The sequence below is a fragment of the Dendrobates tinctorius genome, unplaced genomic scaffold (genome assembly GCF_039654945.1).
Source record: "Dendrobates tinctorius isolate UK_male_01 unplaced genomic scaffold, ASM3965494v1 ptg000008l, whole genome shotgun sequence".
NCBI lineage: Eukaryota > Metazoa > Chordata > Amphibia > Anura > Dendrobatidae > Dendrobates > Dendrobates tinctorius.
In genome coordinates this window covers 69,904,056-69,919,901 of record NW_027361676.1, presented here as the reverse complement: position 1 = coordinate 69,919,901, position 15,846 = coordinate 69,904,056, and the positions used below count along the sequence as shown (strand labels likewise).

Sequence of the window (15,846 nt, the reverse complement as noted above, 5' to 3'; positions counted from 1 at the left end):
TAGCACTTGCTGTTTATTGTTACTTTTTTACAACAGTATTTTTACACATTTTGTGTTTTTCTGTGTTTCAGTCTTTTGGTGGTGTGAACACTGTCCTACAGACTTGCTCACTGTGTGCATGGCTCACGCGTTTGTATCTATTCCAACCACTTAGCTTTAGCACACAGCACAGGAAGATGAATTTTTCACCGGCAGGTACAAGAAGGCCTGACCAGTTTATATAGGAAGAGGTAATAGACCAGACCAGAAGCAGCTGAAGTTGAGCTGTATGTTTCTGACCAGCATACAAAGTCGCTAACCTCTTCAACACCAGGAGAAACTAAATCCATTTAATATGGGACACAAATCACATCATCTCTAAAGACTCCAGGACTTCCAGGGGAATGTGACACCCTCGTGACAGCAACCTATCGGGAAAATGGGTTATTCATATCGCACGTATCGGAGAAGAAATCATGCGAGGTGTTTTAATTGTAGTTTATTTGAGTTTCTGGAACACAGAGCAAGCAAAAGACAGGAATATAAAACTTAACGTCTAATTAGATCATAAAAAGACACAAGACACTCATTTAAAAAGGTTCAAGACAGACCTGCCTTCCACACTTGCAGGTCAGATGAACTGCCAATAATAGAAGTTGGCTACTTATATCAGTACCACTGACATGTGTAATAAGTAGAGAATGACAAAACCTGGCGGAGTGTCATGTAACAGAGATAGATCAAGAAAAATAAAAAATTTCCAGCTAAAGGTGAAGGTTGCTAAAAATAACTTAAGGTAATCCAAATAGAATAAATTCTACATATTGTGTCACGCACTATAGCACACTTGTGAGGAAATATCAACGCGTTTCGACTTGTGTCCTAGTCTCCTGCAAGTTTTTTTTTGCTATTGCCCTGACAAGTCTAAGTCGTTCATACTGTCTGCCATATCCTGATGAGTCCCAGGAGGCATGAAACGCGTTGGGAGGCGGTTTTCTATGTTTACTGACATCATCATATGGGTTTAAGATGCGACAATCCACATACAGTTGTGGCCAAAAGTATTGACACCCCTGCAATTCTGTCAGATAATAGTTTCTTCCTGAAAATGATTGCAAACACACATTCTTTGGTATTATTATATTCATTTAATTTGTCTTAAATGAAAAAAAACACAAAAAGAATTGTCCTAAAGCCAAATTGGATATAATTCCACACCAAACATAAAAAAGAGGGTGGTCAAAAGTATTGGCACTGTTTTTAAAATCATGTGATGCTTCTCTAATTTGTGTAATTAACAGCACCTGTAACTTACCTGTGGCACCTAACAGGTGTTGGCAATAACTAAATCACACTTGCAGCCAGTTGACATGGATTAAAGTTGACTCAACCTCTGTCTTGCGTCCTTGTGTGTACCACATTGAGCATGGAGAAAAGAAAGAAGACCAAAGAACTGTCTGAGGACTTGAGAAACCAAATTGTGAGGAAGCATGAGCAATCTCAAGGCTACAAGTCCATCTCCAAAGACCTGAATGTTCCTGTGTCTACCGTGCGCAGTGTCATCAAGAAGTTTAAAGCCCATGGCACTGTGGCTAACCTCCCTAGATGTGGACGGAAAAGAAAAATTGACAAGAGATTTCAACGCAAGATTGTGTGGATGTTGGATAAAGAACCTCAACTAACATCCAAACAAGATCAAGCTGCCCTGCAGTCCGAGGGTACAACAGTGTCAACGCGTACTATCCGTCGGCGTCTGAATGAAAAGGGACTGTATGGTAGGAAACCCAGGAAGACCCCACTTCTTACCCCGAGACATAAAAAAGCCAGGCTGGAGTTTGCCAAAACTTACCTGAAAAAGCCTAAAACGTTTTGGAAGAATGTTCTCTGGTCAGATGAGACAAAAGTAGAGCTTTTTGGGCAAAGGCATCAACATAGAGTTTACAGGAGAAAAAAAGAGGCATTCAAAGAAAAGAACACGGTCCCTACAGTCAAACATGGCGGAGGTTCCCTGATGTTTTGGGGTTGCTTTGCTGCCTCTGGCACTGGACTGCTTGACCGTGAGCATGGCATTATGAAGTCTGAAGACTACCAACAAATTTTGCAGCATAATGTAGGGCCCAGTGTGAGAAAGATGGGTCTCCTTCAGAGGTCATGGGTCTTCCAGCAGGACAATGACCCAAAACACACTTCAAAAAGCACTAGAAAATGGTTTGAGAGAAAGCACTGGAGACTTCTAAGGTGGCCAGCAATGAGTCCAGACCTGAATCCCATAGAACACCTGTGGAGAGATCTAAAAATGGCAGTTTGGAGAAGGCACCCTTCAAATATCAGGGACCTGGAGCAGTTTGCCAAAGAAGAATGGTCTAAAATTCCAGCAGAGCATTGTAAGAAACTCATTGATGGTTACCGGAAGCAGTTGGTCGCAGTTATTTTGGCTAAAGGTTGTGCAACCAAGTATTAGGCTGAGGGTGCCAGTACTTTTGTCTGGCCCATTTTTGGAGTTTTGTGTGAAATGATCAATGTTTTGCTTCATTCTCTTTTGTGTTTTTTTCATTTAAGACAAATTAAATGAAGATAATAATAATAATTTGTGTTTGCAATCATTTTCAGGAAGAAACGGAGTATTATCTGACAGAATTGCAGGGGTGTCAATACTTTTGGCCACAACTGTAGCACTATGATGCTGATCGCTCCACAGGACCACCCACAAATGGACGTCAGAGGTCCACTGCCTGCCTGAAGTGGGTGAGAACATTCCATTCATATTCTATGATTTTTGATCTCTTATATGCCTAAATTGGGTGGGATTATTCCATTGTTGTTCCATGGTCTGTTACATGGCACTCCGCCAGGTGTTGTCATTCTCTACTTATTTCACATGTCAGTGGTACTGATATAAGTAGCTAACTTCTGTTACTGGCAGTTCATCTGACCTGCAAGTGTGGAAGGCAGGTCTATCTTGAACCTTTTTAAATAAGTTATGTCTACCTTTTGCTCACTCTATCTTATCAATTGTAGGACTATTATCCTTTATTTTTGATTTTTTTTCTGGTTAAAATCAAATGTCCTATTCCCTAATTGCTGGAACAGCCAAGTGTTTCATTTCTCCCATAAAACGTACTCATACATGTCCTCGTCTCAACCTCAGCTAGCTCCTACTGAAGTGCTGCACGAGTCAGTTCTTGATTTTGCCAATATATAGGGATCTCAAAAATTGCCACCATTAGCATGTCTGGGACCATGTGATTGGGGTCTGCGCAAAATGGCATCATCGGAAACAGGTTGTGCACACCTTACATAAAGCTTCTTCAAGGTAAAATATGTAAGTTTTAGGCCAGAGAAAGAAAAGCAATTTAGATGTCAAATGCCCTTGGAATAAATCTAACATTACTTACAACTAACCAAGAAACTCAATCCAGTTACATAAAGCAGATAGCGGATAAGACTTATGAAAACTAGTGTAACAGTTCATCCCTTGTGTGGTGCAGTGACCGTTGTGACAGCTAGGGGGCACTATATGGGTCATGCACACAGACATATCCATTGTGGTAATGGAGATAGGATGAACGGCAGGATGGTAAATAACAGTTATGTATCCCAGGGTGGGTGGCCCTGGGATGGAAGCTTGAACGTGTGTTAATCAGCAGAGGTACTGCTGAGGTTTTTGTTACAGTGTATGAGGGAAAGCTTCCAGGTGGCTTGGTGAGATGGGTGGGGCCAGTCACCTACAAACCCACCCAGGGGCGTGTGTCTAAACACACATAGTAAGCCTGTATATGTGTGTGTATGGCTGTCTGTCTGAAATAGGACCTGCGATGAGGTCATAGCCATGGGATCTGGTGGGCGTGGCTACGGACCAGATAAGGTGACCAGGGTAGGTCACATGAGAGAGTGCCTGGATCTGATTGGTCCGTGTGGAAGGTCCCGGAAGGCCGACATGCTGGAAGGTGTGCTGTCTTCCTGAAGCGTACATGCGGACGCCACTGACCGTGTGAGGCCTGTGTGTAATGGCCTGTGTGTCTCGGACAGTCCCCAGGAGGGAAAGGACGTCCGGAGTGAGAAGCAGCTAAAAGGTAACCATGGACAGGGGGAATTAACTGTGAGACTATAAAGCCTGATTGCTGGACATAACACAGCCTGTGTGACCACAGGGCTGAGAGAGCGAAGCCCTTTGATGAACATTGACCTGTCTGATATAAGACTATTGCTGTTTATGGTTTATGTCGTCTAATAAAACCACATGGACAGATTTATGAGAAAAACCCATGCCGGACCTTGTTAATCTGCTGCCAAGTGAGTGTCCCCCAATACACTCAGTGAGTGCTACCTTACACTTGTCAGAACTTGAGGGACTATAGGGCCAATTCATCAAAGCTTGTATACCATAAAAGCTCATAAAACTTGCAAAAATTTTGGGCAACGGAGGAGTTGTGCAAACATTTTTCCAATTTTAGCGATTTCATGCCAGTTTCAAACAGCTTGACTGAAATTGGCAGAGATGAGGAGTAGCTGGGGTGGGATGGTGTGTGGTCAAGGCCACTCATCAAATTCATCAAATGTGCTGGTGTTTTGAACACCAGAAATGCTTCTCCAGTCCTTGACGCACGCCACTCAAAAGAGGTGCCAAATTCATTAAGTGGTGTGCGCCCGTGTTGATAAATCGGTCCCTAGGTCTTTTTTTAACCTCAATAAAAATTTTGAGCATGAAAAGAAGACTAGTTGCTCATAGATTAAACATCTCACCCACTTGGTTCTTATGAGAAGCTACTCAGTTTGGATACATCTCCCTCATGAATGTTAGTCATTTACAAAACTAAAAAAAAATGGCAATGAAACCCTAATAAATGGCTTATCATAATAAAAAAGCTACATTTCAGTGTCTATGCACATTAGCCATGAGGACAAATACAGTACTATGCCAATCACTACCAAGCATGACATAATCTCACAAGTATACACATAAAAAATATGAGTCTAGGCTTTTCAGCAGATTTGAGATAATATGGTGTTATTTTAGATAAGGTGTTATCCAACTCTGTTTTATTGCATTAGTTGCCTAGGATGTCAATAGTGAATAAAACTGAATATCGTAAAAAACATATGGTAAGTTGCTATTTTCAACTTTGCAATATGTAATATATAGTACTGGAAGGTATTTGGTATACAAACTGCAGGTTGTGGCACAGCTTGGTAAAATATAAGCACAGCCCTAGGATTCAGACATATGAAGCCCCCTTGGTACAGGTTCATGCAATGTCATTGAGGTTCTATCATGCACTGTATCTCCATTAAGAAATAATATCTTCATTCATACTGCCACTGATGATTTTATTTTGTTTGATGTAATCCAATAGAAAAATTATCTATATATATGCCTTTATAGGAAATTGTTAAGTAGTAGGCATAGTAGAAAACCATGCACTTCTAAGAGACCCTTATTTAGGCTTGGTGCAAAACATGGCCCAAGTTCGGCAGTGTGCAAGAGCCCTAATGGAAGAATCTAACCATATATGCGGCCACAAACAGAGCTTTTACGGAAGATGACAAAGCCTAGTTCCCCCGACACTATGAATGTGTGTGTCGCGGTCTGGGAACAAACCCTAGTGCACGGACTAGCCTTATGTTTCCTGAACTGATCCTCATAGGTACTTATGACACTGCAGAGTTTGGGTTAAGTGACCCCCAAACGGTCAGTGCACCACAGACCGGAACTCATGTATGTGCGAATGTGGTGATGCATGTGAAGCACCGGCTCGTTATCAAGATAGATACCAACGGCTTCTGCTCTGCTGTGAGTGGGAGCCGAGTGTCATGCGTCTGTACTCCAATCCTCTTGCGCGGAGAGTATTGAGCACAGCTGCGGAGGAGGCGGAGAAATGAATTTCTCCATCTCCTCCAGTGCCGGGGTCAGCGCATATCGCACAGCGCTCGGATGATATCCGAGTGATGTGCGCTGTGTCACTCGCACCCATAGACTTATATAGGTGCCGGTGAGACTCGGCCGAGTGTCGGTGACAATCGCAGTATGCTGTGATTTCACTCGCACATTGAAAATGGCCAAGAAAAAAAACAGTGTTGAGAGCTGCCCCACAGATGAATACTGGTCCTTGTGCTATGTGATGTTTTATCGCATAGCACTCGTTCGTATTCATCGCTAGTGTGACCCCGGCCTAATGCTGAGATCTACCAGGTTCTGTAATTTTGATGGTAAGAATTTGTTGCAAGCTGCACTATTCTTCCTGGTATGACAGAATCTGCAAGATGTGAACAGAGCAGAACAGTGGTCGCCCCAAGTTTCTCTCTATATCTTCATTCTAATGATGTTAAATCTGTCATAGACATGAGAAGATGAGATTGTTTAACAGATCTTTCTGCGCCTTTACCATAAAAAATGCCCAATTGGATGGGCATTGCAATTTTATTTCCAAGCCACTCAGGGGGAAAAAAATCAACCAGGTTAAAATTCAACTTGTCTGATCCCACTTTATTCTGAGATCTATAACTTTTTTATTTTTCGGGTGATGGAGCTACATGGTGGCTTGTTTTTTGAGGGACAAGATGACGTTTTCAGCGGTACCATGTTTATTTTTATCCATCATTTTGATTGCGTGTTATTCCACTTTTTGTTCGGCGGTATGATGACAAAGCATTGTTTTTTTGTGGTTTTTTTTAATGGTGTTCACAAAGGGGTTAACTAGTGGGACAGTTTCATAGGTGGGGTCGTTACAGACGCGGCAATACCAAATATGTGTACTTTTGCTTTTTTTATTTACATTGGTAAAATATTTAATTTTTTTTATTTATTTGGGGATTTTTTAAAATATTTTTACACATTATAATTTTTTTTAACTATTACACTGTCCCAGGTTGGAACATCACCATATAAAAAGTCAGATCGCTGATCTGACACTTTGCACAGCATAGTGTCAGATCAGCAATCTGACAAGCAGTGAAGGAGGCTTGCCAGCGCCTGCTCTCAGCAGGCGCTGACAAGCCACCTCACTCAAGGACCCGGAAGGACCCCACGGCCATCTTGGAGCCAGAAACAATGGAAACCAGCGGAACAATGCAATCACATCGCGTTGTTCTGGTGGAAGAGCACAGGGAACCCCTTCAAAGCAAGATTCTTCTCTATGCCGCTGTGAGTACTGACAGAGCCATCAGAGGGGTTAAATGCCCATGATTGGTGCTAGCACTGATTGTGGGCATTGCTGCCGGGTGTCAGCTGTCACATACAGCTGACACCCGCACCCGATCACTGCGGAGCTCAGCGTGAGGCCGCGGTGATCGTGCCACCGTACTAGTACTGCTGTGGGCAGAAATGCAGTTCCAGCAGAGCAGTACTAGTACGGCGAATGTCGGGAAGAGGTTAAAGTAGGTGTCACACGACTGTAGATTCTCTCATTCGAGAGAATTAGGCCAAGTATGCAAATGACACTCCACAAAAACTTTGATCAGAGCGTCAACATGGTGTGATCCAATTCTTTTGGATGAGAGAATCGAAGCACACTGTGAGGAGAAGATTGAGAACAAAATTTCTCTTTTTTTCAATTGTGTGAGTCCGCAGAAATCGGACTCCACTCAGATGTCATCCGAGTGCACTGTGTTGTTTTCCAGGCACGCATAGACTTGAATGAGTGAGCGGCATCTGATGTCATAGTTAACCTTACCCCCAAGGGTGGTTTGCACGTTCATGACCGGGCCAATTTTTACAATTCTGACCACTGTCCCTTTATGAGCTAATAACTCTGGAATGCTTCCATGGATCCCGGTGATTCTGACAATGTTTTCTCATGACATATTGTACTTCATGATAGTGGTAAAATTTATTTGATGACACTTGCGTTTATTTGTGAAAAAAACGGAAATTTGGCGAAAATATCGCAATTTTCGAACTTTGAATTTTCATGCCCTTAAATCAGAGATACGGCATACAAAAAACTTAATAAGTAACATTTCCCACGTTTACTTTTCATCAGCACAATTTTGGAACCCCAAATTTTTTTTGTTAGGAAGTTATAAGGGTTAAACGTTGACCAGCGATTTCTCATTTTTACAACACCATTTTTTTTTAGGCACATCACATTTGAAGTCACTTTGAGGGGGTCTATATGATAGAAAATACCCAAAAGTGACACCACTCTAAAAACTGCACCCCACAAGGTGCTCAAAACCACATTCAAGAAGTTTATTAACCCTTCAGGAGCTTCATAGAAATGTTTGAAATGTTTAAAAAAAAACAAAAAAAAAAACGAACATTTAACTTTTTTTCACAAAAAAATTACTTCAGGTCCAAACTTTTATTTTATTTTCCCAAAGGTAACAGGAGAAATTGGACCCAAAAAGTTGTTGTGCAATTTGTCCTGAGTACGCTTTTACCCCATATGTGGGAGAAAAGTACTGTATGGGCACACGTCGTGGCTCGGATGGGAAGTAGTGACGTTTTAGAATGAAGACTTTGATGGAATGGTCTGCGGGTGTCATGTCGCGTTTGGAGAGCCCTTAATGTGACTAAACAGTGGAAACCCCCCACAAATGACCCCATTTTGGAAACTAGTACCCACAAGTGCTTCACAAAAGTTTATAACAGAAAGCAGTAAAAATAAAAATCATTTTTTCCACAAAAATGATATTTTCGCCCCCGATTTTTTACTTTCCCAAAAGGTAATAGAAGAAGTTGGACCCCAAAAGTTATTGTGCAATTTTTCCTGAGTACGCCGATACCCCATATGTGGGGTTAAAGCACTGTTTGGGCACATGGCAGAGCTCGGAAGGGAAGGAGCGCCAGATTTTACTGTTATGGTTTGCAGGTGTCATGACCCACTGGGAGAGTCCACGAGGTGCCAAAACAGCAGAACAGGGCCGCATTCAGGGCATTACAGCCCTTACTGGTGTATGGGGCCCCGTGAACTGGGGGGCCTGGCAGCCAGCCACAATGCAGCAGTCCCACCATAGCCACAGGGCCCCAAGACAGGCAGGGGCCAGGGGGAGCCCAGCGCAGACAGCCACAATGCAGCAGTCTCACCATAGCCACAGGGCCCCAGGGCAGGCAGGGGCCAGGGGGGCCCTGCACAGCCAGCCGCACGACAGCAGTCCCACCACAGCCACAGGGCAGGCAGGGGCCAGGGGGGGGCCTGTGCAGCCAACCACACTGCAGCAGTCCAACCACAGTCACAGGGCCCCAGGGCAGGCAGGGGGCAGAATGTGAGACATGGGGGCAGAATGGATACGGGGCAGAATGTGACAGACAGTGAGACACGGGGGCAGAATGTGACATTGAGACACAGGAGGAGCAGAATCGATATGGGGACAAATTGTGAGACACAGGAGGGGGCAGGAAGGGAGACACATGGGGCAGGATGGATACGATGTAGACAGATGGGGCAGGATCGGGAGATCATATGAGGGCAGAATGGATACTCATGAGGGCAGGATGAGAGAAAATATGGCTGGAATCAGGAATGAGACCGGATGGGGGATAGTATTACCATAGGGGCTAATTAAGGGATATTACTGCAGTGATGTATTTATTTTATTTTTTTGAGGATACTGTTTTAAATGGGAGGAGGTCCTGTTACTGTGCAGAGCAACACTATGTCACCTTTTTTCTTCATCTGGTGTAGTGTAGAAGTTGGGAAAAAAATTAAGTAATGTGTTCTGCAAGTGGAGCTCTAGATAACTGTGTTATTTCCTGCAGAGACGAGCCCTGGCTCGAAGACGTGATGGCGTTCTGTGCTGGATGAAAGATGAAAAGCGAAGATAAAGGACTTCACCTAGACACGTCACTGGTGAGTCAGTGTGTTGCCTGTACACTGACACTACAGTATATACAGAGTGCCTTTGTACAATGTCACCAGTGATCACTGTATAACCTGTGCACTGACACTGTACACTATATACAGAGATCCTGTGTACAATGTCACCAGTGATCACTGTATTATCTGTACTCTGACACTATATACAGAGGTCCTGTTCATAATGTAACTGGTGAGCACTGTATTACCTGTACACTGGCACTATATACAGAGATACTGTGTATAATGTCACCGGTGATCACTGTATTACCTGTACACAGACACTGCATACTAAGTGCTGATCTCCTGTGTATAATGGCACTTATGGTGATAATATTATGTTTTTTTATTAATGATCAGTTTTGTAGTATTCTGTCACTGTGGTTAGAAGGTCACTTAAGGCCCCGTCACACTAAGCGATGCACCAGCGATCCCGACAACGATATGACGCAGTCAGGATCGCTGGTGCATCGCTAAGTGGTCGCTAGTGAGCTGCCAAACAGGCAGATCTCACTAGCGATGTAGCAACGTAGCAGCGGTCGTTACTTACCTGTCAGACGTGGCGAAGAAGACGTCCTCCCACCCGCTTCCACGCGACTTTCTCGCGCGATCAGCGATAACCAGCGGGGGAGCCGGTCGGAGGTAAGTATCACACATAGCGATATCGCTAGCAATATCACTGCTGCGTCACAAAATCCGTGACGCTTTAGCGATATTGCTAGCGATATCGCTTAGTGTGACGGGGCCTTTAGAGAGGAAATTTACTCTGTCCCAAGAGGCGATTCATACCCTAAGGTGGTGGACTCACAGACCAAACCTGTGTAGAAGAGTCCCTTGGATAAATCAGCTCTCCCGGATCATAACCACAGATGCTAGCCCCAGGGGTTGGGGGGCACATATGGGGGAGATGTGGATCCAAGGGGTATGGTCACCATGGGAGCAGGACTACACATCTAATATAAAGGAGTTGTTAGCAGTAGAACAGGCCTTAAGTGGTTTCTTTATGTCCTTACAGGGCCGGCACGTCAGGGTTCTCTCAGACAATCAGGTAACTGTGGCTTACGTTAATCATCAAGGGGGAACGGGCTCCAGGGCTTTAATGGAGGTGGCAAATCATATCTTTCAGGTAGCCGAAGTTCATCTGCTATCCCTTACAGCCCTCCATATAAAAGGCAAAGACAATATTACAGCCGACTTCTTAAGCCGCAACAGACTCAGGCAAGGAGAGTGGGTTCTAAACAGGGCCGTCTTCGAACAGATCATGCACATGTGGGGGTCTCCAGAAATAGACCTGTTCGCCAACAGGAAAAACAGGCAATTACATCAGTTTTGTTCGCTGGACCCCACAGAAGACCCGCTCGCAGTAAATGCTCTCCTAATCCCGTGGAACTTTGGTCTGGCTTACGCCTTCCCCCCACTGAATTTAATTCCAATAGCGCTAAGGAAGATCCGGGAAGACAAGGCACGCACGATCCTGATAGCCCCATTCTGGCCCAGGAGGCCATGGTTTCCTTGGCTGAGGAAGATGTCAGTGGCCCAGCCATGGATTCTCCCGGAGCTCCCAGATCTCCTGTCCCAGGTTCCAGTATTCCACCCGCACGTATCCAATCTACATTTAGCGGCGAGGAATTTGAGGGAGCACTACTGAGTAGGAAAGGCTTCTCTCGGAGGTTAGTCAACACCCTATTAAAAAGTAAGAAACCTTCCACAACAAATATCTACGTAAAAATTTGGAAATGGTTCTTGTCAGCCTCTGGAGTGGAGATCGGTCAAAGAATCCGTGTTGGTCAAGTTTTAGAGTTCCTGCAGAAGGGGTTAGAGTTGGGTCTGGCCACAAGCACGCTTAGAGTCCATATAACCGTAACGTAGCGAGCAACTACTGGGTATCCAGATTCATAAAGACAGCGTCTAGATCTAGGCCCATCATTAAAAGGAAACTAGTCCCATGGGATCTGAACTTAGTGTTATCAGCTCTAACAGAAGCCCCGTTTTAACCTATTGATTCTGCCCCTATTAAGGTCCTATCCTTCAAAACTGCCCTACTGGTCGCACTGACATCAGCCAGGAGATTTAGCGATTTGCAGGCCCTCTCTAGACTCTCCCCGTATACCCAGTTTAAGGAAGATAGTCATTCTAAGACCAGACCCCTTATATTTGCCTAAGGTCGCCTCAAAGTTCCACAGGCTGCAGGAAATAGTCCTTCCCTGCTTCTGCCCAGACCCTACTAGCCAGTCAGAGAGAAAACTTCACTCGCTAGACGTAAAGAGATGTCTCCTTGCTTATATTAGGGCCACAGACCCCTGGAAGGACAAATCCCTATTCGTTTCCTTTCAGGGCGTTAGGAAAGGGCTTACGGTATCCAAAAACACTTTAGCCAGGTGGATTAAGGAGGCAATTTCTCTAGCTTATACGGCAGGTGGCGCAGAAGCTCCGGAAGGCGTAAGAGCACACTCCACTTGGGCCGTGGTGACATCATGGGCGGAGTGCTCGGAAGTATCCACTGAGGACATTTGTAAGGCAGCTACCTGGTCCTCTCCATCTACGTTCTTTAAACACTATAGATTGGATTTAGGCGACTCCTCCGTTCTCACATTTGGGAGAAAGGTGCTTGAGGCTGCTATCCCTCCCTAGGCTCTTTACAGCTCTGTAATTCTCTCGTGGTGCTGTCGTGGCGACTGAAGAAATGCTTAGCTACTTACCGGTACGGTGTGTGGTGTTTTTCAAGAGCACACAACAGCACCTTTCCATTCCCTCCCTTTCTCTGTTTTCTTTCTCAAGTATGGATCAGCACCTTTTTTTCCTCGGAAGTTAGTTCTTAGTCACGGGTGTAAAAAGTATTTAATCATATATTATATGAGTTGCTAGTAACCAGGGATGTCCTCTCATGCTCTGTAATCCATCTGAAGCGGGGGAGAGGGCCGCCCTTTTTGTGCCTATAGGTTTCATGTCGCCGAAGGGTGGATCCCGTCTCTCGTGGTGCCGTCGTGTGCTCCTGAAAAACACCGCTACCGGTAAGGCCTGTCTCACACATACGTTTTTGATGTCAGTTGCAATCCGCGAAAATGGCGGAAAACGGATCCGTCTCCATTCTCACATCAACGTGTGCCACCGGACCGTTGTTTTGACGGATCCGGGGGAAAAAAAAAAAAGGAGAGAGAAAGAGAGAAATTTTCATGATCCCGGAACGGCATTCAGGGTTGAAAATGTTCCCGGAGAAAAGCTGCCGGGCCTGCACAGTTGAAAATAGCGGACCGTCAACAAAAAAAAACCTTGCAGAGACCGTCTCATCTGCCCGGGAGACGCTAAAATATTGGCGGATCCGTCAAAAATCGGGTGTGACGGACGACCGTCAGTCAAGATCCGCCACTAATGTAAGTCTATGGGGGGAAAAAACGGATCCGCCCCTTTTTTGGCGGATCCGTTTTTTTCAGAAATTGGCGGATTTTGACTGACGCCAAAAAACTGATGTGTGAAACAGGCCTAAGTAGCTAAGAATTTTATGTGGTTTGATATATTAGTTCGTTGACAGATGTATTGAAAGTTGCCCAATGATTGCCCAAAGTTCAAATAAAAAATGAAAAACTGAATAGCACATCTGCCGCTTTTCTATAGTGGATTTAAACAAATTTATTTTTTTCCGTCAGTTGTGAACCGAGGACAACATTTTTAATGGACATTCACAATCAGATAAGAGTCCAATGCTGACATATGTAAACGTATTAACATTGCGGAAGCACAATGCTTGCTTGCTTGCGGACAGTCACATATGGTACTGAGCATTATATCAACTCCCTATACCATAGAAAGCCATTTGTAAAGATAGCCCATGTCTGAGAGAGAGTTAATTCAGACCGGCTTTTATGGATTCCTTTCTCTAAAGCAAAACAGGTCTACAAATCACTAGAAAGAAAAGAAATGATTCAGTGAGGAGTCTATTCAAGGACAAGATATTCGCCTGGTGCTGAACGTTACATGCAATTTAACTCATCGCCAACGTTCAGAACCAATGGCTGGTCACAAAACACCACAATACCGGCTGCCGCCATTTTTAGACTACAGGGCGAGGATAGGCGCTGGATCACAAGATCAGAACTTGCTGTGTCTAGTACAATTACCAGTTCATTTTTAACTCAGCGCTGGCCGTGGAATATATCTGGTGATGTAATACTACCGAGAAATCTAAAGCGAGCATGCATCAAACGCAAAGTGTCTGCACATAAACCCCAAGGAAGCGTCTGGCAATAAATACGCCATCAGGCTGGGAGTCGCTATGAGTTATGTATCGGCTATACAATAGCTATGGCTGCACCGGATACGCTGCTGAATGGCTTCTAACCAGTAAGCGGTCGCTCTCCATTACGGAGGGTAGGACACAGGCGTATGTTTTATGGCGAGGTAGCCAACACAACCTTGCATTATGCCCGGCACAATAAAACGCACATAAGCCTATTCATACCTTTACAGTTAAAATACTGAAAGAGAAAAAAAAGAAAAGCGACGGACTGGCAAGTCTTTTAATTAATGTGAACTACGGGGAGAAGAGGAGATTGACCTAAAAAGATCACGTCTTGGGGAAGTGACTGTACACAGAGAATGGAAAGAAAAATGTCCTCACCTCGCGATCTGCTGCATTTTACCATCTACATGCCTGCCTGGCTTTTACTACTTGATAAAATGTGCAGAGTAGGGAACTCGGCAAATGGGGAAAAAAAAAAATATGCTACACGCTGCAGTCTTTCTCTCTCTTTTTTTTTTTTTTTTTTTTTTTTTTTTTTTTTTTAAGAGGTTCAAGCTCGTAATCCCAAAAGATTCAAAAGCATTACCTCACTGCAGCCTTGAGACAAACTGAGCATTCACTCTGGGTCTTACCCAGCAGCCTTTGCTCTACACAAAGACAACAGAGGTGTGACCAATCGGGTTGCAGCTCGCGGGCTGCATTTGGACGCTCCCTCTTAGTGTTGCCCATTGACAAGCTGGCTGGCAGGCTCCTGAACCTGTTGGCATGGCAACATGTCCCAGCGGCTTCCTATAGGGTTCTCACAGTACTATAGGATTTTTTTTTCTTTTTTTGGCTTTTTTTATTATTATTATTCCTCTCTTAACCTCCAATCATGTAACAAACAAAACCCCCAACCTTGTGGCCTGTTTATAGTAATACGCTACTTCCTACGCCTGGTACTCGGTGCACAACTATTTTAACCCCTTATCCTCCCCTTATGCTGCTAACAGAGCACGCATGAGGAAATCTTCAACATCTATTTGGAAATAGTCAAATTGGGTTACATGGGTGAACAAAAAAAAAAGATCATCAAATTCATCCTCTCCAGCAATGAGTATGGTTTACACGCAGACCCTTGTGCCCCCCTCTGCACGTACAGGGGGGCTGACAGCTGGACTAATGTAACAATATAACAGGACATATACAAAATGTCTAAATATTTGGAATGAAGGTAAATAAAAGCCAGGGGTGGGGATATTATGTTACAGCATGGATGACAGACTACGACTGCACGCTCTGCCCTGGGGACGTGCAGCAAAGAGCGGAAGCCGACGGACAGCTCGCTCTTCCCAGCAAATGGTTAACTTCTCGGCCACATGTATCCAATTGGGGAGGTTGAGACATTGGCTCAGATGATTAACTGCAGCTAACACAAAGGAAAAAATGATGTCTCTATCATAACACAGAGTAACAGGAAGAGGGAGATTCTGTTACCACCAATCAGGGGAGAGACGCACAACTAGATAGATCTGGTCACATGGAATCTGTTGCTAAAGCTCCAGACCCTCCCCTACAAAACAACAAAAGCATCAGCGCTGCCCCCTCCTCCCCTTGTAAATGTGGCCACATGCCGGATTAATAATCCATCCGCCACCACCATCATATTACTAGAAACGCTCTATTTTCTGTCGTCTTACCCATGACCAGGGAATATACACAATGCAGGCAAAGCCCGGGAGTGTGAGGGGCTCATACTGAGGACTCCTGCAGCTAGCTGGGGGGCTGCCGGGGCGGGATGGGAAAACTGGTGACAACTGTCTGCTTGCCAATTACATAAAAAGTATTCCCCCCACT

The 15,846-nt window shown here is 44.4% G+C and overlaps 1 protein-coding gene across 5 annotated transcripts in view; it reads right to left on the bottom strand.

Annotated features, from left to right (window-relative positions):
- Positions 1 to 15,846, bottom strand: part of STOX2 (storkhead box 2) — a 183,755-nt gene that overhangs the window by 100,179 nt on the left and 67,730 nt on the right. The window contains exon 1 of one of the 5 annotated variants that reach the window (XM_073578255.1): positions 14,597 to 14,645. The exons of 3 other annotated variants lie outside the window; for them this stretch is intronic. Coding sequence is in view for 1 of the 2 variants with exons in the window: in XM_073578246.1 (XP_073434347.1) it covers positions 14,389 to 14,413 (25 nt within the window). In the remaining variant the exon portion in view is untranslated. Of the gene's footprint in view, positions 1 to 14,388; positions 14,498 to 14,596; positions 14,646 to 15,846 lie in introns of those variants that run through there. One more of the 5 variants, XM_073578246.1, reaches the window with a different exon arrangement.